Source organism: Rhodamnia argentea, chromosome 9, assembly GCF_020921035.1.
Source record: "Rhodamnia argentea isolate NSW1041297 chromosome 9, ASM2092103v1, whole genome shotgun sequence".
Classification (NCBI taxonomy): domain Eukaryota; kingdom Viridiplantae; phylum Streptophyta; class Magnoliopsida; order Myrtales; family Myrtaceae; genus Rhodamnia; species Rhodamnia argentea.
This window is the reverse complement of record NC_063158.1, coordinates 754097-777897: the sequence shown is the minus strand read 5'-3', so window position 1 is coordinate 777897 and position 23801 is coordinate 754097. Positions and strand designations below refer to the sequence as shown.

The window sequence follows — 23801 nt, the reverse complement described above, 5'->3', positions numbered from 1 at the left end:
CACATTGCTTGTATCATCATTTCATACAACTAAGAAGAACATTTTCTCTCAGCAAATCCTCGTTACTTTTCTTGCAGACGACCCTCGTGACTATACATGTACCTTAATATAGAGAACTTGTGCACTCGGATTGATTGATATGCTACTCGTAGCCGAAGCTAATGGGATAAGGACACCGCAAATATCATAGCTATTATACAACGCTCACTTGAGTATCATAATATATATATTTTTTGCTTATTTGAGTATCATATCCATGTGAAGCCGTTTTGGTACTTAAACCGTTAAACGAGTGTTATACGAAACATATGGCAAGTTTAGTGTTATTATCCCGAAGATACTAGACGGCAAACGACGGCTTGGATTTAGAAATCTAGCACATCGGACCATCGGTTCAGCCGAACGCCACCGTCTCTTCAAAGATCACGTTAGCCCCGATCCAACCCATCTCCACTTCAGCTTTCAACCCCTCACTCCCACTCACTCCCAGTGTCAGTCCACGGTCTCTCCGCCTCTCTCCGCCATGATTTCCTCCGCATTACCTCCGTCGAACCTCGCACTCCATCTCTCTCCTTCCCTTCTCCTCCTCCTCGTCCTCCTCATTTCCGGTGAGTACCTCTCTCTTCAGTCGCCTTCTTCTTCTTCTTCTTCTTCTCTCTCTGAACTGTGCTCTGCAACTTGATTGGTTTGCTTCCACTTGCAGGCCTCGCGTCCCCGTCTACAATGGCGGCTCCGATCGGCGTCAACTATGGCCAGATTGCCAACAACCTGCCGCCGCCGGACCACGCGGTGGCGCTGGTGAAGGCTGTCGGGGCGACCCGGGTCAAGCTCTACGACGCGGACCCCCGCGTCCTCTGCGCCTTCGCCGGCACCGGCGTCGAGTTCACGGTCGGCCTGGGCAACGAGTTCTTGGCCCAGATGAAGGACCCCAAGGGCGCTCTCTCCTGGGTCAAGACCAACGTCCAGTCCTTCCTCCCCGCCACCAAAATCACCACTATCGCCGTCGGCAATGAGGTCTTCACCTCCAACGACACTTCCCTCAGGTATCATTGACATTAGGACCCTCGATTCACTCTCCCACATCGAATTCCAACTGCAAATTTATGTCAGATTCGCTACATTGTATATAAATTTGTTCGGAAAATGACAATTTTTGCTGTGCTTCAGGGACCTTCTCATCCCGGCTATGCGGAACGTCCACGACGCCCTCGCGAGCCTCGGCCTCGACAAGCAGGTCACCGTGACGACGGCCCACTCGCTGGCCATCCTCGGCACCTCCTACCCGCCGTCGACGGGCAAATTCCGGCGAGATCTCGTGAGCCGCGTCAGCCAGGTCCTGGACTTCCACTGCCAGACCGGGTCCTCGTTCCTGATCAACGCCTACCCGTACTTCGCCTTCAAGGCCAACCCAAAGCAGGTCCCCCTGGAGTTCGTCCTCTTCCAGTCGTCGCAGGGGGTCACCGATCCCTCCACGGGGCTCCGCTACGAGAACATGCTGTTCGCCCAGATCGACGCCGTCCACTCCGCGCTCGCGGCTGTCGGGTACGCCAACATGACGGTGCACGTATCGGAGACGGGGTGGCCATCAAGGGGCGACGACGACGAGGTCGGGGCGACGCCGGAGAACGCGAAGAAGTACAATGGGAATCTGATGAGGATCGTGAAGCAGAAGAAGGGGACGCCGATGAAGCCAAATTGTGACCTGAACATATACGTATTCGCGCTGTTCAATGAGAACTTGAAGCCCGGGCCGATGTCGGAGAGGAACTACGGGCTGTTCAAGCCGGACGGGACGCCGTCCTACATGCTTGGCGGCAGCGGCGGGGTGAGCAATGCGACGAGCTCTGGAGGGTCCGGTGGGGGCGGGAGCGCTTCTGACGGATCGCCGGCGGCACCGATTGGCTACCTCTCCGTTACCTCCGGCGCGGTGAGTTTTGGCAATGATTTTCTCCTCAACATTTTTTTATCACATTCTTTTCAGATTTCAATTTCTCAAGTTCTAATTGATTAAAAATAGACTAGCATTTAGAATTAAAACCTCTTACATAGTTACATATAAAATTAAAACATTGTTATGGACAATTAAGGCCATCCAAAATCACGTGAACCTTTTCATTTTTTCTTTAAATATATGGTGTTTCACGTTTTGGCCGGAAAGTCAGACACGTACCTTTTGCCTTTCTGTCGAAATTTGGGAAAAAAAAAATTTGTAGGTTTAAACACTACAAAAAAAAAAAAAACAAGTAGGGTTTTAATTGCATTTCATTTCTATACTTTTTACAGACATCACGTTCATTATAGCATTAAAAAAAAAAAATTGGTGTGATCTCAATACTGAAGCCTTGATAAAGTTGTCCTAAGTTTGATGTGGACTTTTATCAAATCAAAGAGTGCGCAGACAAACGCTAAACAAAATAATTTGTATGTTATCGATCTCTTATCTGGGGTACCAAACTAGCTCTCATAATTCGAGAATCGGCTTTAACAGAACCTAAGATCAATTTGATATCTCATGTCTATCGACTATCATGGAGTCGATTATCATTAGATGTCCCGAGAGCATTACTTACACGTGCATCTGTGTAACTTTTGACGAACGAAAACTGTTAAAAGATTAAGAACCTATATCTCTTAAAAATCTTGTAATTGAGATCCGATGTACGATACTCCCAAATTGGGGGGCATGTGTGGGGGGTTGGGGGGGAGGGGGGGGTTTCTGTGGAGCTGAATAGCTGATTAATCTCGGAGATGGCATGCGTCGGACGAAGTTCATTGTAATGTGCAACGGCTCTTTTGTTGGTTATTGCTCTTCTTAAACTTTATGATTTTTTTAAGATTAGATTAGAGATTTTCTGAGCGAGGAGTCCCGAGTACATTATTGAAGTTTCATTGTCCAAGTAAAGAAAGATTCGCCCCCTTTGGGTGAGGCGCCTCTATTTATTATTTTTATCGTTATCTTTAGGGTAGCTCGATTTGTCCGAGCACTTTAAAAGGACTGACTGACTGACCAACCTGGAAGATTCAGATCTTAAATCTACGTCCCCGATTGCCTTTAGTTTTAGCTTGTGTGCTCTATCTTTGTTGTCCTTCACTCCTGATTTCGCATGGGGACATGGGGACTCTCGAATCATGAAACAATTGAACATTGCTTGTCTTCTTCTTCTTTTCAAGTTCCGTGACAAAAGACATTAGCGATGAATTGATATTTCACCTGTGACTAGTGTAGTTGTTGGGGTTAGGGCTTCCCTAATGTGAAGGTATCTGAAAATGTCGAAAAGTCTGAAATTGCGCGGATTTTTCCCATTTTGCAATTCGATACTACGGTCGATTGCCGTAACACAAGATTTAAGGCAGTGGGTTGAAATTCTCTGATCGGTTTTTCGATTTGGACTCTGGCAAAAGAAGTGTTTTTTTTTCTCTTTTTTGTTCTTTTTTTCATTTGTAGGCTGACGAAACTTGGTGTGTTGTGTGTGTACAGAGTGAACTGCAATCAGTAGGTGCAGCCTGCCTCGTTTCGGCTCTGTTCCTGATCAAGCTCGTCTTTTGAAGTTTGAATCCGATCTGATATCGAATTGGGTGATCAAGAATCAACGAAATGGGTATCTGAGAAAGAAGGTGGAAGACTGACTTTTGGGTTATCTTTGGCTTGTAAATCAGCTCCCCCAAAATTCACGGGCAAAACTGTATCTCCATCATATCTTATATTCCTTCCCCGTCGCGTCCTGACCTTAGCACAAGTTGCAGAGAGAGGCAGAGAGATAGCTTTCGAGACCATCACTTGCTATTATTGGTACTGTACTTGGGTCCAGTTCAACAGAGAGATTGCAGAGAGAGAGAGAGAGAGAGTGGGGGCAGGGACATGAAGTGGGTGGGATGTGTAAATGCGAAACGAGTGGTAGCTTTTGCCTGTTTGGCTGGCGATGAACAGCAATTGTTTGGCGTTTCTGGGCAGGTCCGTGGGGGAGAATTGTGCAGTGTAGTTTGTCTTCTTCAATAATTCCTAGATGCCAATGAACCGTTGTTACATTCCTATTTTATTCTGAAATATTCTTATCTGGAACACGTGGGACGATGCATGGGCATTTCCTTTTGGCCAACGCAACCATTTTGAACATTTAACCTCCGGATCGGAGCAGACTGAAACTGGACTCTATTGCTTCCTTTCATGGATGATGTGACAGACATGATGTAGGAAACAGCCCAGCAGCATTTCCGCCGCGGGCTGGAGGGGAAAGAAGTCAATTGGAAAGAGGTCCAGGTAGAATTCAATGGATATCTACTCTAGTCTAGGACTTAGGGAGTAGAGGTGCTCCATGAATCATGAATGAGCTCTTGATTGCTTTTGGCAGGGCCTCTTTGCCCCGGGTGATTTAGGTCATCTCCAAAATCCTATAATCCTAATGATATTAGAATAAGATTGTCCTAAATGTAGTCTCATATCTATCAAGATAACAAATGGAAATGAAATCTCGCCAGCATCAAGAGCACAAGGCGAAGCGCCGTAGCTCAAGTCAACCGAAGCGAGTGAACAAAGGACACGAAATGATCCGTCCAAGAATGAGGACTGATGATGAAGTTTCAAGCCCTTTTTCGAGCAAGCAATTGGTTTCTGTCATTTCCCTTCGGATGAAGTTCATTCGTTTGATGAATGTAGAAATGCCCTTATGATATTAGCAGCACCATTTGTTATGGCATGTGTTTTTGGAGTCAGCTGTTTTAAATTTTGGCTTAAAAAGAGAGAGATTTTTGAGCTCTCGCCGAGAACACCAGTTAATGCCGGTTTTAGTGACGCTCTCCAATTCCACACCTTTCACTATTCTAGACTAGAGGTGGCAAAATGAGTCTAGAACCCATATTTGATCCATATTTCATGGTGATGGGTCATAAATGAATTATTTACGCTTTAAAAGCGGGTCATAAATAGGTTACGTAGAAACTTAATAGGTCCTAAATGAGTTTCGAATGGGTCATAAATGAGTCGGCTAAAAAAGATAATTTTTTTAGCAATATATAAGAAACAATTTTCTTTAAATTGAATTTTAATTTTGAAGTTTTTAAACAATATAGGTATGGTAGGGTATCGATCACTATATGTGTATAGCATGAAAGTGGATCAAAACGAGTTAAATTGATCAATATAGGTCGGACTATATTCGACCCGATTCAAACCCGACCCGACCTAATCGATTTTTTCTTTTTTGAGCAAAGACCCAACCGTTTGACATCTCTATTCGAGACGCCGGTTCCTGGGCAGGATATGGTATATAGGCTTCCAGCCAAGACCCAACGGACTCCAATAAGCGTCGGTTTTCCTTCCTTTCACTGGCTTTTCATGGCTGAGAGATGTCGCACAATGAGTTCGACAGAGGACATAAAAAAGCGCAGCCATTTTGGTTCAACAAGAAGCAATTTTTAGTTTCTCCTGAGTAACCCACCCGTCACTAGAATCGGATGAACTTTCGCACCATAAGGACTTGAGAGATTGTTGTTCGAATTAACAACCCTTGGAGCCCAGTCCAAGTAGCCTGCGAGCTTAAAGATAACTCCGAGGAGAGCACTGAGGATATCTCATAGAGTTACGAAACAATGACATGAAGATTGGATAAACCAGGACGGGAGACAGTAAATAAGAGTATTCATGGACATTTTCGGCGTGATTGATTCCGCGAGAAAAAGAGAACAGAGGTGGTTGGGGAGGCCGCGCTCCCCTCTTGCCTTGCCGCCGAGGGCTGTCGACCCTTGCCCGACCACAGCCAAGCCCTCATGCGATTGCGGCATCACCACTCGCCACCACCGAACCGAGCAAGGTCGTCCGGCTCTCTTGACCACCGCTCGAGGGTTAAACCATCCTTCATTAGGGGGTGGCGAATTGGTGATGGCAGGCGCACCATCAACGTGTGAGGGTCCGCTCGTGGCAAGGGCGAGCCCCTATCGCCTGTGGCCGGGCGAGAATCTCCACTCTAACGTCATACATAATAACTTCTTCGTGCAACTGGGTCCCTAAATTATGTGTTCGTCTGTTATAATGACGCGGCGGTCAAATGCCACGCTGGCACCTACGTGGCGTCTTCGTGGCTAGTTGGTTACAGCTCATTTCTATCTCATAAGCCAACCCCACATGACCACGTTCCCGAACAAGAGTTCTTTTTTCCCAAGGACTTGCCACGTGCTTCGGTTATCACTTTACCACCCTCCGTATAAATGTGGACCCACATGTCTTCCTTCAACATTTTTCGTGCTGCCCGGAAAGAAGACGGGACTCGTGATTTAGGTCATGTCACGAGCCAAAAAAGTGTTTTTTTTTCGCACTTTCGAGGAGCAGCGAACAATAAAAGTTATTATATCGTTTACCATATTTTTACAGCTAAATCATTATCTTTCATGAGCTCATGTCTATACAGATAAATTTTTAACGGTCTTCATTAACAAAATTCTGACATAAAATAAATATATCATATAGATATAAATTTATGAATTTTAGTGTCACAGATTTTTTTTATGGTAATTGTGTTACAAGGGGACATAATTTGAAATTTTTGAAAGCTTTTGTCCCTTATTTACTGAGTATCCGGAGACATTCACTAACAAGACCCTTTACAAAATTTATACACTGAACAATCAGATGCATTGAGCAATCACAAACTTTTCGTAAGCCACCAAAAATATTTCAAGCGAGAGCCATAGATACAAAGCCACCAACACCCAGATGATCTTTCCCAATGCGGGACACCAACTTAATAGAAGCATGATATATTGGTCTTTCTAACCTCTCGAGTCAAAGAAAAAAATCTCAGTTTCATAGACATTTAGATCGCCAAAGCAATTTCCCCGGCAAAAATATCAAAACCAACATTTCTCGTAAGGGAGGGACCGACCCATCAAAGACGTGATCTCGAGGCCTGAGTTGCTCGATAGGAAACACCCGAGAAGACCCCGGCAACCTGAGAGAACATACAATTACATGCATCAACGTATAAAGAGGAGAAATTTCATCGTGGGTCCGTGATAAAAATCAAATCTTTGTTTCTAATCGTTCTTCTAACCCTTTCCCTAATGCTGCGCCACGCACTGGCTAAAATGGCGTGGAACGCATCTAACCCTCCTTCCTTCTATCTGTGCGCAGTCACTAGTGTCTCGATGAACCTCAACCCGTCGAACGTCGGCGCAAACTTATCCCCCGTCGAGCTCCCCGCATCCCCCCTCACCTCCGACCCTGAGGACGACGGATCACGCCCCTGGAACAAGCGGGTCACAAGTCAAAAACCAGCGTACCGACCAAGTTGGGGAGAAACACGAGCTTTTCCGCCCACGTTCTCACCTCGTTCGAGTTATTGGACCACGGATGACAGGCAACGTTCTGATCTCCCGAGGCACTGGCGAGAGCCGCCGTGGACGCTGCCAGCACCGACGCCACCAACGCGCCCGGCGACCCCTTCATCGTCGACAATCCCAATCTCCGGATACAGAACCTCGCCTTGTCCCGGAAGCGCAATCCCCGGATCGATGAGCGATTTGCCTCCACGAGTTAGCTATTTATGCACCGCCGGGTCGAGTTCGATTGAACGAGATTGGATTGGAGTTTGGGTTCCGGCGTCAATTTTGAACTTTGCGGCCGGGCCAACCCGGTGACGACCGCGGACGCCACGTGTCGCGTCCACCCCGGCGTTCGTCAGTCATCGAGCGCGAAAGAGAGTGTGTGGCGTGGAGCGCGTGGGGAATACGAGCCGTCGCGGGTTTTGAGTTTGTGCGTCCCACACGAGCTTCTCTGATTACCGAAGGCGAGGTTGAGAAGTGGTGGAGGTTGACGTTCACGCGCCACCGTTGAGAAAATCAATCGGTTTCTCTCTATTTTGAATTGAATTTTGGAATATGCTTCGGTTGGTGCGAACGCGAGTGGAGTTCGTTGGATGCCGAAGCTCGGCGCCTCTTGAGCGATTCAATGAATCACGTCACGCGCGTGCTTGTGCTTTGGGGACAGCTGACTAAACCCTTCTGACATTTGGACTGGTAAGAGTTCGCGTGATACGACCGTCGTATTTGTTCGAGGTGGAGATGCCTAATGTTACATCCTCAGCCAAGCAAAAGCCATGCTTATCTTCTTGTTTGACAGGACTAAGATTCGGATATCTTCACCGACTTTCGGGAATGGATCCATGTTCTTTGTTAATTGGATCCTCCCATCTGTTTCCAAATTTTTCTCGTTCTTGTAATGTGCCCTAAGCCCGTAGAATTGCTAAAAAGTGACTTGAATTTTTGTTTCCTAACGTCCGTGATTAATAATTTACAAATCTAAACTCGTAAGATATGGGATTCAATCATAATAAGTTGTGATTTCCCACAAGATGAATTGTAATAAAGTTTAGGATAAATGTGTCCAATTAATCATTAACAGAAATTACCTCATCTTTCTTGGATAAATTCCCAAAAGATGAATCCTAGGTAATCGTGTATGAAAAAAGATGAGTTGTGGTGAAGTTTGCGACGAATGTGTTCGAGAATAAAAGTATGCGGCGTAGTTTGCGCATATTCTATCTTAAACTATTTTCGACCCCATAAAAACACCCAAAACAGTATCATTGCTCCGAATTCATCCTAATTCCATTCTGATTCATTCAAACCCTTGAATTTGCCCCCGGTTTTTAGTGAAGTGTGATGCGATCATGTTTTATCTCAACTCCATGAGGAACAAAACGAAGTCCGATTCCAGGAGAAGTTCACGTGGTATCAGTCCACATCAAATCCGTTTGTTCTCTTCTATTTCTAGAATAGTTGACAATGAAATTGGACCGAATGTTCATAGAGAGCAAATTTTGGGACGGTGTTACCATTTTGCAAGTTAATGGAGGTTGAAAATTAATGTGGACTAAATGCGACTAAATAGTACTAGAATCTTCCGTGGTATTAGCCCTGAATCTTTTGATTCTTTCATAAAAGCCAGCTTTCAAGAACGAGGTCTCCTAAGAATTGACAATTTTAAAAAAAATTATACCGAAATCTACGTATAGCAAATTCTTAAGCACTGTAACTAGGAAGCTAGTATTTACATTCACATGTCGAGTAAGTCAAAACTTTCCTTTAGTCCTATTAATCTAATGTCGAAATATATTTCTTTTTTTATGAATTGAAAAGAAATAAGAAAAGTTGAAGGAGAAATCAACAAAGGATAATGATGGTTCTTTACGAGTTTTTTTTTTCTTTTTCAAGAATAGGGATGGCAAAATGGGTCCAAAATCCATTTTGTAAACCACCTTCGATAGGTCAGATCATTAATATGTTGCTTAAAAATTTAAAAACAGGTTCAAATGGGTAAAAAAAAAAAAAAAGCCTAATTACTACTTATGGGTCTTAATGGCCATATCATAAATGGGCTGTACAAAGAAAACAATTATTTACCTTGCCGCACGGGAAGGAGAGAAAGCATGACCATTATAGGCTGAAGATGATATTGATGAACCAAAAGGTCATAGGTAAGTGAGCTACCAAAGTTTTGAGGGACATGGTTCTCAAAAAGCTTTGTACAGAGAGAGAGAGAGAGAAGGATTTTAAATCAAATTGATGCTATGTTGACAATTAGAGGCATCAAAAGAACGAGTTGGATCGAGTTTAGGTGGGTCATAAATGAGTTCGATCCAAATTCACTCATTTAATCCATATTGAGTCATTTATTTATTAAATAATTTAAAAGATTCATACCCAACTCAATTCATACCCTGCCCAAATCCACCTATTTAACTCATAAAAAAATAAATAAAAAGGCTCAACAATTCTTCAAAGTTAGATAAACAAAGAAATTAAAAAATTCTGCAAAATAAAATGAAAACCTAGCCGTTCAAGCTAGAGAAGGCTAAGGTTTTGGACCTCGACGGTGGCGTACCTAACGGCAACCCCCGACGACGGACCCTAACGGGGATCGAAAGCAGGCAAATCGCAAATCTCAAGCTTCCACCGCCACTTGATCAGGTCGCGTACATTGGGCTTGCCACTCAAATCTCAGAAATCAACTGTGAACGAATGCCTTCAACTTTGCAGTCGCATGAAGCGAAGGAAAAAAGAGGAGAATACAATGCCGATGATCGAGGAATCGAACTGGATGGATCTTCGCCACTTTGCAGAAGGGTGCGTGGATTCCGACAGACCGAGATTCTTGGCGATCTCGGAGAGGTCCATTCTGCGTCGGTGTCTGCTCGCCCGACCCCCATGCTGGGCGATGGCAGTGCCAACGCTCCATCGTCGGCCGAGCCACTGAATTGGTCGTCTCGTTGCTTCGGCGAGGCCTTGAACCAGTTCAGGACCGTCGGCAGGCAGGAGAGTGTTGGGGGAGCATTAGGGTTAGCGTTTCGACCCACTATGGCGTGGTGAGGATTGAAGTGGAGCTCAGTGTCCAATAAAGGTATAGAGAGAAGGAGGAGGAGAAGAAAAAGAGTGAAGAAGAGAGCCGGGCTTTTCTTTGGCAATGGATTAAATGGGTTGTTAATGGGTCTAGATTATACCCATTTAAGGCCCATATATTTGGGCCTTCTTTTTTTAAAACCCACTGTTGGTTTGTGAGATAACATGCGACTCAGTTATAACTGGTTTAAAAAAAAGGAAAATTCTATAAAAGGGCCTCAAGTATCCACATTTTCTCAAATAAGGGCTTAAAATGGACATTATTTCAAAGAAGGGCCTCAAGTGCCCCGATTGTGTCAAAGGACTTGAAGTGCACATTATTTCAAATAAGAGCATTAAGTGATTATATTACTTTAAAAAAAATGCCCGAGTAAGTTTAGTTAGGGACACTTTGGTCATTTACTATTTTATTTTATTTTCCCTTTTTTTTCAAGAAAATTGGGAAAAAAATTTAAAAAAAAGAAGAAGAACACGGGCGGGAGGTTTTTGACCTTCCCGCCTATGTCTGCCGCCCCACCATTGGTGGGGGGGCGACTATGGCCTTCGAGGTCGCCGACGACCCCACCGACCGGTGGCAAGGGCTCGCGGGTCCTCGCTCGGGCCGAGAGAGGGCTCCGACCCTCTCCTAAATCTAGGTGAGAGTCGGCAACCCTCGCTTAGGTCCGATTGAGGGTTGTCGCTATCCACTGGGACTTGACCGGGGTAGATGGCGCCCTCCGACCCACCTTGATCTGGTCCCGGCCGATGGCCGTTGCCCTCGGCAAGACCTAGGCGAGGACCATCGACCCTCACCCGGATCTAGGAGAGGGTCGGGGCTCTCTTCAGGCTCGGGTGAGGGCTTGGCTAGCAAGCCCTCGCCGCTGGTCTGCGGGGTTGCCGGCGACCCCGACGGCCACAGGTGGAAGGTCAGTCTTCTCACTCATGTTCTTTTTCTTTTTTCTTTTTAAATTTTCTATTTTTGAAATTTAATAAAAAATGATATTAAATTTATATTTTTACAAAAATATCCTCGATCGGCCGAAAAATTTGGCCGACCGGTGAGGTCAAGTCTTTATTTGAAACAACCATAACCACTTCAAGCCTTTCTTTGAGATAATGATGGCATTTCGGGCCCTTATTTGAAACAAAGTTCACTTTAAGCCCTTATTTGAGAAAATAAGGACACTTGAGGCTCTTTTTTAAAATTTTAACAAAAAACATGGGTTCATAAATGGATTTTGAACCCATTTTGATAGATCTACCAAGAGGCGGTTCAAGTGGACTTTGAGAAGGGTATTTGGGTTTTGCATTTTGATATATATTTAGGTGATAAGCTATAGGTATCGTGAGGAGATTTTATGATGGGAAAGCAAATTTACAAGTGAAAGTGACGGTGGCATATTTACTCCGGTGGAGGATAGCTCCGAGGCATGATTCTCCAATAAAGAAGAAGAGAAAAGCATAAACCCAAATCGAGCAACCTATTTCTCTCATAAACTCGGAAAGCTGATTCATGGAGTTGCCCATTTTTCAGAAGCAATGTTTTAAGGAGAAAAATTGCTAAGAATTGAAGCCGGATCCGGTCGGATATGATCGAATAAGATGGAGATCTCTCTACTTTGTTCTTAGCCTTAACCATTTCAATGAAAGCGCATGACTCATCCAAAGCAAAGAACTCATCACCGATTTAGATACAAATCAAAATCATTCTCACACATCACGAACAAATCATTTTTGGCAATCTCCGAGAATGTCATTTCAAGCTCTCATTCTCAGAACCGCAAATGAGTCCAAGACAATTAACTAACATATTTGGATCGAATTAAACACACTAAACTATGATCGATTTCAGAAATCATCATACAAATGTCTAAAGTAACTTGTTCTATTGATACGTGACATCACACTAGATTTAACTCTCTCTCTCTCTCTCTCTCTCTCTCTCTCTCTCTCTCTCTCTCTCTTCGAAACACCATATTTAACTTCATATGAGCGATTTTCAACTACTAGAATGGGTTGAACCAAGACCTACAACTTGACCTCTAAACTGGAAGCATACAAGACTATTCTTAACAAGAGGAAACTAAACTCAAGCGAAGTTTATTTAATCGAAACAAACAAACAAATCACTCAAAGACAACATCCTTAGCCGGACATGAACTCGGGCGCTCATTGATCGAGGTGGTCCATCCGAATCCTAGATGGGTCTAGGAACCTAATATCTTTTTTTTTTTTTTCATATTCTCTGCAAGACTACAAGTATTGTTGCATAGTTTAAACTATTAGACGAGTAATATCAATAGAACAAGCTCTTGATACTCTAAACATGACGATCATCGCCACGAACAAAGCTATAATGATCATCAAGAACCAAGTCCGTGAATTTGCCACAAAGTTTGCCAATGACAACAATCACTACAAAAGTTTGCCACAAAGTCCACAAGCTTCACTTCAAATGCATCCACAATCTACATTACACATCACATGTGAAAAAGAGTTTTTCACAAGCTTGCTAGAGCAAGCAAGCAAGCAAAATAAATCAACTGAGGATAAATGAATACAAATCTCCAATTCTCAAGAATAAAAAGAGCAACCAACATGACTTGAGAGCTCATGAGCCACCGAAATAAATCAACTTCTCAAGCTTTGAATTTAGAACCAAGTCTACAAAGGATCCACGAGTCGTCTTTGACTTAGAACTTCAACATTTATCCATAAAAGAACGCTCCAAGTTCTAACCCCCCGAAAACAAACTCAACAATAAGTATAGATGATCACTCAACATCAATTTTAAATTAGAACTGCTAGAAGTTAAGGGCCCACATGAAAACACTTCAAAATTTTCATTTCTCTGCCAGAAACCCATCCAATAGAGAAATCCGTTTGATAAAAACCTGATCGAAGTAGAAAACCGTTTAATAAAAAAAATTGACTTCCGGTTGTGTTTTTCAATTCTGCAATGAAAAATCTTGCTTGATCGGATTTTGAGTCTCATCCGAGAAGTAAAAATTTTTCACTTCTCTCGGTCCAGAATGGCTTCTATCGTGAACTCCTCTTCTATTTCAGAAGCTGGAATTTATTTCAGTTATCAAACGCATTTCTCAACCGGAAATCAACTTCTACTCAAAAGCAAAAGTAGAAAAACCAACTTCTTGCTAAAAGCCATTCTTAGTTGGAGAAGTGTTTTCATGCGGATCCTAAGTCTCATCACATATATTCCTTTCACTTCAATTTGTAAACTCTATGTACCGTTGATCCCCGCAATAACATAATCCATATCTAACAAAAGGAAGTATTTAGTAAAGCATTCACTCATTACATATACGAAACAATGACAAGATGAAAAGATATATATGATTTACACAACTCAAACTTTCCTATATTATTGGTGCACTCTTCGACATTAACCGATATGGGAACTGCTCTCAACTAATATTAAGTGCAAATCAAAGCTTCAACTACTCTAGGAGTCAAAGAACTATGAAAGCCATCGAGCACACAACTAGATATATTGAAAGTTGACTCTGAAGCAATGGTAGTTAAAGAAATAGACAAAATATTCCGACCCACCAAAGATAGGATTTTAAAATTTTTGCCAGCAATCTTCTACCTCATTAAAAGGTCAAGATCACAAGAATCTTCACATTCAACTTTAAGAAACCGATCAAGCTCGAGATAATGCCCTCGAAACTTTTTCCTCCTCGTTAAGAAAGCCTTTGTACAGCTCTCCAAATCAAAATCATTCTCTTTGTTACCCTCATTGCTATCAAAAGTTGACCATCCAAATTTTGTCACAAGAATCAAGAGAAGATTTCTCATAAAATATAAACAAATGTTCTGGAGTGATTTGTTACGTTACTTGAGTGGTGTCATTTTTATTTTATGGTTTTTATTTCTTTTTACATACATAAGGGCATTATGATCATGTCCAATTTATAACGCAGACATTAAGAGCCCTTTGTTGGCTTTTGCAATCGATTTTCTTTCTCTTTTCTTCTCCTCTCTATTTCTCATCTCTTCCTTCTCCTCTCTCGACTATTAACCGTAGATTCCCTCATTAGCTTTATGACATGACATTAGAGCAGATATGACTACATGATTCCTTGATCATATTGTTGGTTTGAGAATCCCCTAATAAAATTTTTCCTTCTCCGGCACGTAGCCACCCAAAGGTACAAATTCCATCTATTTTCTCTCCAAGTCTCCATACATATAAGACCGGGACAAACCAAATCCATCAGATTCTGTTTGTAACTATGGATTATAACACATACTGATAGTAGATTCAAGAATCAAAATATTTCGTGGGTTATGATTGACTGGAGTTGTAGGATTTCCATCGAAAACACTTGACTGTCGGTATGGATTATTTGGAGCCAGGGGCTATTTTATCTCTTGCACCGAAGTTTCAATGTTCTTGATCTTTGGTACATGTACTTATATTAAGATTATCACCATAAGTGACACTAAGTCTTTTACAAACAGTGTCAATGATCATATTAGCACCACTAAATTAAATGGAGCCCCTAATTAATTGTTGTGGACTCAAGCTGTCAAAGTTTGTATTAATGCCAAAAGGAGACTCAAGTATCTTAAAAGAGACCCTACTACCGTAGATTTTAAAAAGTATGATGACTAGATGAGAGAGGGTGATGCACTTTTGGTGTAGTTATGGAACAACATGGAACCATCCATTATTGATAATGTCATGTTCTATACAACTGCCAAGGAAGTGGGGGATAATCTTATGAAAAGCTACTCACAAGACAAAAACATATCTTAAAGCCTATGAATTATATGAGAAAATCTTTAATTTTAAACAGGGTGATAGCTCTCTTGGCGAGTATTATAATGCTTTGAAAGGCATGTGGGAAGAACTCAATCTTCATCAGCCCATCACAACCGATCTTGAGAAACTAAAGACACAACAAGCTAAATTTCAAGTGACCAAGTTTTTTTTTTGGTCGAAAAAACCGACCAAGCTTTTATGTGGGTTGAAGAATAACTCGTAGCCTGTGAAGAGCTAGCTTCTTGCTAGAGAGAAAGTTCCTTATACAAATGAAGCATTTTGTCGAATTTAGTGTATTATCCCTCCATTTTCTACATCATCTAAAGACAATTCAGCACTTGTGGCTAATAGTGGTAGGCGTGGCCGTGGTGGATTTTCTAATAGACGTCATGATTCAAAGGGGAGGCTGTGGCCATAATGGCGGGCATAATGGACAAAGATCTAACGTTGATTTATAGGGGGGCTCTTCTTGTTTGTGTCCGAGGGAGAGAGAGCTTTTTTTTTCTTTTTTTTTTTTTGGTGGCAACCTAATAATGTTGGATTATATTTCCATGGAAAATTAGATAAATTGTTAGATTATATACCTTTCTTGGAGTTTATGAATATCCATGGTCTCCTCGAGATTTCGATTCACCGCCATAAAATTGCCATATCCCAATCGTATTTTTGTTACGCCTCTATACAAATGTTGTACCTCACGAAGTTACGAAAAATTTCAATGAACGATCGAGATTTATTTATTTCGGTAATTCAACGGTCGTCGGTTTCCAAAGATTAATTGTGGAAATGTCCCTCGGTTTATTGCCTTAAGTGCAGTATCCTTTTTGATTGGATTAATAATGTTAGAAATCTATGTATGTTCCAAATCCGTCTCCTTTATTAAAATTGTATGATTTCGTACAATATTTACAATTTATCTTGTATTTGTCTTCGCTTACATGTATCTTGTCGAAATATTGCCATAAGTTGGATGTACTCTCCCGGGCTCGCCGTTCCGACTCCTTTGCTGTCGATGTTTCTTCGACGCCGGTAGGAGGATGAAGACTTTATTGCGTTGGGACGTGCTCGATGTTGGGAACATAGTTGATATTATCATCATTGTCTACCCAACATGTAAACTCACAAGGATCATCGGATTCCCCCATCCCCATCGGCATCGGGCTCTTTCCCCCATCACCGCCTCCGCTTCCACTTGCCATTTTTTTTCAAAAAATTGAGCGGAAAGCCAATTTAGAAAATTGACACAATTGAACCGGGATTAAGCGGATTGAAAGAATTTGTGAGAAAAAATGAAAAGGGAGGGCATGATACTTATAGGGAATTTACAAAAGAAAAAAAATTAAAAAAATTTAAGGGGGGGTGCAACGGCCATAAGAAGAGTGGGAGTGGGGGGGGGGGAGGGGGGTGGTGGGCCCGGGTGGGGGTAAAGAGCCGGCTCTTTACCCAATTAGGCCGGTAGCCTCTTTGTTTTCTTTTGGGCCAATTCCTAAGTTTTTAAAATCGGAACAGGCCCGTGAGGGGCCGGGCCGGTCCCGGCCAACGGACTGGTTCTGGTTATTCCACAGGCCGATTTTGGGCGGGTTGCGAGCTCAAATCGGCTCGTGGCCATGCCTATCCCCTATAAACCAAATCTAATAGCCTGGTTCCGTCAATTCCGGGTGGTTCTTGGTTTGATTGGTCTATTATGCTCGGCCCTTGAACTATGTAATAATTTCTTCAAACTAAAATTGGCACACACGGCAATATCCGATTACGTGACATAATCGTTAAGTCAATCGATGCTAATACTTAATTCCGGGACGCAATTCGAATGTGGAGGTTGTGAGCTCCCTTTTGTTAAATAACTCTTGTGAAAATGGGCATCCGAGCCGGGGGTGGTAGGCTCGGGTGGGGGAAAGAGCCAACGGCTCTTTCCCCAATTAGGCCGACAGCCTTTTTTTTTTGGACCGGTTCCTAAGTTTTTAAAATCGGAACCGGCCCGTGAGGGGCTAGGCCGATCCCGATCAACAGGGCGGTTCAGGTTATTCCACGGGCTTGTTTTGGGCTGGTTCAGAGCCCAAACCGGCCCGTGGCCATGTCTATCCCCTATAAACCGAACCCAATAACCTGGTTCGGTCAATTCCGGGCGGCTCCTGGTTTGATTGGTCTATTATGCTCGACCCTAGAACTATGTAATAACTTCTTCAAGCTAAAATTGGCACATACAACAATATCCGATTACGTGACATAATCATTAAGTCAACCGATGCTAATACTTAATTCCAGGACGCAATTCGAATGTGGAAGTTGTGAGCTCCCTTTTGTTAAATAACTCTTGTGAAAATGGGCATCCGGATCAGTTGGCGTCGTGACCAATGTCCCTTTGTGTGACTCTTACCGGCATGATAGAAGCAGCAAAGCGGCAGCAGTTGCAATTCGGGGAAAACAGGGAATTCAAGATCTTGCAAGTGTCGGACAAGCACTATTCCGATGGCAAGGCCACACTCTATGAGTAATAGACAAGCATTATGTCGACTCCACGCTTTCGCTTGCTCTAGATCTAGCAAGAATGGACTCGAAAGAAAATTGTTAAACCGAAACCATAGATTGAATTAATCGATATTACCTCGGATTCAGAAGAAGGGGTCGAGGTTGTTCGATCTCCGGCATTAGATTTTTTCCAACCATTTCCCTATCGTAGCCGGCCCTTCTTGACAATGGTGGGCGGCAACAAGGGCTAGAAGCCCTCGCTTGCATCTTCCTTCTCCTTTTTTCCGTTTTTGTATTTTACTTATTTTTACATATAAATTTTGTATTAAAGAAATTAGATTTAGACCAAAACGACGTCATTTTTGTCACATTAATGCCATGTGGGATGGAGAAAAAAAAAATCACATCAACATTTTCGTCAACCAAATTAGATGGAGTTATCATAAGGACTCGATTGCATCGATTTGATAAATTTTAGAACTTAATTGCACCTTTTGTAAATTCTAGGACTTAATTGCACTTATGCTTTTTTTCCCTTTAAACCTCTTAAATAAACAACCCCCCCCCCTTTTTTTTTTTTCCCCCCGGATATAAAAAGGGGGAAGGGGGGGGTTTTTGGGGGGTGGCTCATTGAGATCCTTTTTTTTTTTTTTTTTTTTTTTTTTTTTTTTTTTTTTTTTTTTTTTTTTTTTTTTTTTTTTTTTTTTTTTTTTTTTTTTTTTTTTTTTTTTTTTTTTTTTTTTTTTTTTTTTTTTTTTTTTTTTTTTTTTTTTTTTTTTTTTTTTTTTTTTTTTTTTTTTTTTTTTTTTTTTTTTTTTTTTTTTTTTTTTTTTTTTTTTTTTTTTTTTTTTTTTTTTTTTTTTTTTTTTTTTTTTTTTTTTTTTTTTTTTTTTTTTTTTTTTTTTTTTTTTTTTTTTTTTTTTTTTTTTTTTTTTTTTTTTTTTTTTTTTTTTTTTTTTTTTTTTTTTTTTTTTTTTTTTTTTTTTTTTTTTTTTTTTTTTTTTTTTTTTTTTTTTTTTTTTTTTTTTTTTTTTTTTTTTTTTTTTTTTTTTTTTTTTTTTTTTTTTTTTTTTTTTTTTTATTTTTTTAAAATCCTTTTTTTTTTCCTTTTTTAAAAATCTTTAATCCCAATGAGTTCGAACTCATGCTTGAGACCTCCTCTCTCACCATCAACTTCATCGAATGCATCCTCTCTATGAAAGCGATCCCGAGGCGAGAGCTCCAGCTGCTAGGCATGGGCGCTCTCTTCACGGCCTCTAAGTAGGAAGAGATTAGGGCTCCTAAGGAGAATGACTTGGTGAGCATCGTGGACGTAACCTCCGACCACGAGCAAATGCTAGCGATGGAGGAGACGATCTTGGGAAAGCCGGAGTGGACACTCACCTTTGCCCAACTCGATATGTCTTGCTCGTTCGATTCGTCTCACATGGCAATTGGAAAGTCCATTCAATTTTGCATTTCTTTTCACCCTCTCTTTCTTTATCATCTCTAAAGAAAGAGAGGGTGATGAACCACGCTCACATACTAACCCACCACGTTGACAGCATTGGCGGTGTACACGGCACAGTGCACCCTCGCCTTAACTTCATTTTGGAACGACAGTCTCAAACTACTGCCATAATCTAGATCGATGCACCATAGGCTGAGAAGGATCCAAGAAGACCCCGTGAGCCTTGAAGCCTTTAAAGCTACGTTTGGTCGTTTGGATTTCTAATCATGATAGAACTGGATAGGATAAGAAATCTAAAGATTTGATTATATCATATCTCTCGTTTAGTAAACCATGGATTTAAAATCGAACATCTTTATATCTTATTCTATCCATTGTTTGATGGAAGTTGGACATCAATATAACAATCCTGGACTTGTACCATCCAGAGGCTTTTTTCCGAAGTTGACATAGCGGATCTCTAGCCCCTCGTTGAGGCCATCCGATCGAAGCTCAAGGGGATGGCCGCTAGGAGTTGTGGCAGCAAGGATGAGAGGCGGCAGTAGGTCGGCCAATTGCTAAGGAATCATGCACTTGAATTGCTAGAGGTTGTGAATTTGTGGTTGTAAATTTGTTGGAAAATGAAAAGAAAGAAAAGAAATATCCAAACCTTAGGAAAACCAACGTCCTAATGCGGGAAAAGATAAGGTTGTAAGATAGAAGTTTGGTGGCACAAAATGAAGTGGGATCGAATATCTAGGTTCGTTCATAACAGTCCAAACCATTGTTAGAGAGAACAGTCTCAAGACTACTTTCCCCCAATCAAGAAATAAAAAGATGCCGGATGAATCGTGGCCTATGCTTAGTTTTGTTGGCCACCGATCGTTTCAAATTCAAAAACATGGTTCGGTGTTCACATAAGAATCAATGAATTACGGAGGCAACCAATATTGGCGACACACTCTGCCAATTCCCCTAATGACGAACCACTCGTAAACATGATGAACTTGGCAATCGCACACATACAAGAAATAACGCTCTAACAAAGATGCTAATATGACTTGATTGGTAAATAGAGTATAGGAAATTCGGACCTCGTATCTCAGCACTTGATATTCCTCAAATGTGGTAACATACCGAGAATAAGTGATGGAAAGCCCCGCAATAACAATATGGATGTTGCTATCAAACTCATCCGCTCTAGAAGCAAGCACCATCTTGATGCTTGGCAACATCACGTAGGCGTCTCATCGCCAAAGTTGTGAACTCTACCGGAAAAGCTATCCACCTTCGTCGAAGAGGCGGCCCGTCGCAATCGGAGAGGCAGCCCGTTGTTGGAGAGGTGATTGGGTATGGCGGAGAGGTGGATGGAGCATGGTGGAAAAGGGGTGGCTTGAGCGTTGGATAAAAGAAATCCTATCCCGCTTTATCCCACCCCTCTCTCTAAGATAATGTTATCTCTCTTATGTCCCCCTTTATCCCGTCCTAGACAACTATCAAACACAAGATAGGATAAAACATATCTTATCCCGAGTTTTATCCAAACGACTAAACGCAACTTAAAAGTCCTACAATCTAGAATACTTCCTAAAGGCAATATAGGAATGGTGTGCTATTATAGAGTGTTCTTGTAATTAATGTGGGTAGTTGGTAGAAGGAAAGATAAAATTTCCACTATTAGATTAAAGAGATCTACGATTGTAATTAAAGGAGTCCCCTCCCCTTATGTGTCTCATATCCAGAAATCAAATCTAAAGTTTCTCTTTCTCTTCCTAGAAATACTTGTGAAGCTAGTAATGAACCCAATAAACGTGTCTGACTTGAATACCATGTGAGGCTTCGAAGATATAGATGACATGATCTCTTAATGATAAAATAATTAGGGTGCGTTTGATTTTTGTGACATTTTAATAAATAGGGATCGATAAAATAATTAGGGTGCGTTTGATTTTTGTGGCAATTTAATAAACAGGGATTGTGTGATGTTATTGCAAGGACATCTTGAGAGGCTAAAAAGAGCAAGCTTTAGGTGGTGTAAAAGAATTGCTTGAAGCTGTGGCTCTAATCTGACCGACTACCACTACCCAGCCAGAGAAAGATAATTTGACATCCTTATCAGTAATTTTTTTTCTTTGAGAATTCATTTTGTTAGTTTGGCAAAAACAATTGAGTGATTTTGTTCCTTTTTTCTTTGGGTATATTTAATTCAATTGTGACAACGAAATTACATAATCGTAAGACCTTGATTGAAATTTCAATGCTTGCTTGTCTTTTTTTTTTTTTGGGTCCAAAATGCTTGCTTGTCTAGCCAATGAAAAAAGATTGGTCTCCTATCCATTCCATATTGCCACAAGGTGAGCAGTTTCGAAACTATGTCCCTCATTTTTTTAAATTTGAAACCTACCATGCATACCTTGAAACTTAAATCATCACTTTCAATAATCACAATTTGTTACTACAATCTATTTACTACAACTCATATTTAGACACACGAATAAATATAAAACATTAACGAAACAAAAATCTCAATCATAAATATTTCCGAACATAAAAGCTCGGACTAGTAATTCTATATTACAAATTCATCATTGGGCGTCAAATCACAAGAAGACATATACCAACATATACCGAGAAAAACACGAAAACTTGTTACACGTTACATTAAAGGTTCCAGATTGCACTTGCCTGAAACCTACTCGTTGCAAAATTTTCCCCCAATATTTTGAAACCTGCACCCTGCATATCTTAGAAATTAACCAACCAGGTTCCTATCGATGCTGTTCTAGGTTCTACTCTATAATCATGCTCACCCCTGAATTTTTTTGCATTTTCCATAACAATGCATTCATTTATTGTCAGGTCAGTCATTCTTAGTCAGAAAGATGACTCAACAGAAACATCGATGCAATCCATATCTCCGGCAGGCAGTTAGGCCCACTAACTTTAATGTAAAAGAAAGCAAATCAAATTTGGAAATAGTTGATCATAATTTCTGGATTCATTACCCAGAAAGTAAAGAGTTCGTCTAAGAGGACTTCTACTGCAGCACCTCCTTCTGGAAAAACAAAAAACAGAACCAAAACATAGGAGTTGTATCAACATTCATTGGAAACTGGAACAGCCAATAGCGAGCATCTATCATGCAAATAGATAATATGTAATACCCTACAATTGTGCACGCACCTTCAACTATCTATCACCACCTTAATTAGAATATGAACTAGCTGCTTTCACTGGAATTTAAACAGAAAGCCACAAAAAAAGAAAAGAAAGAAAGCCGATGCTTTTACTTGGAATAAGCAACGCAGAGCGCAACAGTATAACAGGGTTTGAAAAACTAAAACTCGCGCCTTTCCCCTACCTAAAGCAGGCAAAACTCGCACAATCTGATAAGTATTTCGAATTTCAGAATGCATCCAATTTCAGTGCACCATAAGTAAAAGGGGGATTCATGCCGCCAGTAGTTCAGGTTGCGCAAGCACATATGGAGCAGAATCGAACGGGACCCGATTTCTCATCCCTTTAGTTTCGCTCCATCATGAGCTCGCGCAACCAGTAATTACTCGCAGATTCACATCTCAGTCAACAAATCTAACTCCAATTGACGCCCGGCGGATCGAACAAGAACAGGGTATTGCATTGTGAGGGGACAAAGGGAATGTGAGATGAATTCGATAGGGTGAAATGAGATAGACGCTAATGTTGGAGTGGACCGGGGCCGCTCAAAAGAACACAGAATTCGCCACCAGCACCACCGCCTTTTGGCGACACGGAGAAGCTCTCCAGAAACTCGGGATCGAGAGGAATTAAAAAAAAAATTCACAAAGGAGAAAGCACATCGATGTAGATCGATCGGGGGAGAGGAAGATGCTTTAAGTGTGAACAACTGAAAGACGAGGTTCTCGATGAACAGCCGTGCAAGCGAGAAGGACAACGGGGCGACCTCTCTGCTCTGAGATCTAGAAGAGAAGCGCGAGGCCACGGCAGCGGAAGAGCAGCTCTGGAGGCGGAGAGAGAGGGGCGCGGAGATGGAGAGGAGCAGGACGGACAAAACCCTAGCTTGCGTGAGAAAGACGGTGCAATGAATTCGTTTTCATAGGAATATCAAATTGTAGATCCTATCTATGGAAAAAAAAAATGCTCTTTCAGACAAAATTAGACGATGTCTAAGCAAAACCCATCTCTTACTCACTCACTTCAACAGACGAAGTCGAGAGAAAACGGCAGGTGCTCTTTGAGAGAGAGAGAGAGAGAACAACATGCAGTGAAGAAAGAATCTCAAAACAGCAAATGCATGGAGAAGACCACAGATCTAAAAACCCTAGAAGGGCGTCGCTGGAGGGAGGGAAGGGAACTCAGGGAAGGAAAGAGAGACAGAAGGAAGACGCCGAGTCGGAGGACGACTGGAGAATGAGTGGGAAGGGACAGAGCGCCGCTGGAGAGCAGGTGAAGCAACCTAGTGAGGAAAAGAGAGAGAAAAGAAGAGGCGAATTTAGGGTTTGGCTTATCAGTATGCTGGGCCCGTGGGCCGGTGAAGAAAATGAGCTTGGAGAGAGAGTGATCTCACCGTCAATTTCCCAACACAACCAACGGCCAAAGATCTACATTCGTGTCGTGGCTCCTCCTCGGCCATCCTCGCTCACCTCAACAACGACAACTTCTTCCTCAAGCTCTCATCCCCCGCACGACGGCCGGAAGAGGAAAGTCACTGAGCGGCTCCGCCTCGGCAAAGAAGCCGAGCTCCTA

The 23801-nt window shown here is 41.9% G+C and overlaps 1 protein-coding gene and 1 long non-coding RNA gene across 2 annotated transcripts; one reads left to right on the top strand and one right to left on the bottom strand.

Annotated features, from left to right (window-relative positions):
* The first annotated feature begins 394 nt into the window (after nt 1-394).
* Nucleotides 395-3604, top strand: LOC115740885 (glucan endo-1,3-beta-glucosidase 11-like). Its single transcript, XM_030674526.2, has 4 exons — nt 395-608; nt 704-1043; nt 1168-1927; nt 3479-3604. Exons 1-4 carry the CDS (start codon nt 524-526, stop codon nt 3545-3547), a joined length of 1254 nt encoding a protein of 417 aa, XP_030530386.1. The 5' UTR covers nt 395-523; the 3' UTR covers nt 3548-3604.
* Nucleotides 3308-23452, bottom strand: LOC125316614. The gene is made up of 3 exons (XR_007199743.1): nt 21849-23452; nt 9984-9989; nt 3308-3318 (listed from the first exon to the last, which is right to left on the bottom strand). It is a non-coding gene; the product is annotated as an uncharacterized LOC125316614 (long non-coding RNA).
* Nucleotides 23453-23801: the final 349 nt, after the last annotated feature.

Bases quoted from the DNA above. Each gene is read 5' to 3' on its own strand.
- LOC115740885 (XM_030674526.2), top strand. From the start codon at position 524: ATGATTTCCTCCGCATTACCTCCGTCGAACCTCGCACTCCATCTCTCT. The intron at 1,044-1,167 runs GTATCATTGACA...GCTGTGCTTCAG, and splicing joins TCCAACGACACTTCCCTCAG to GGACCTTCTCATCCCGGCTA. The intron at 1,928-3,478 runs GTGAGTTTTGGC...GTGTGTGTACAG, and splicing joins TCTCCGTTACCTCCGGCGCG to AGTGAACTGCAATCAGTAGG.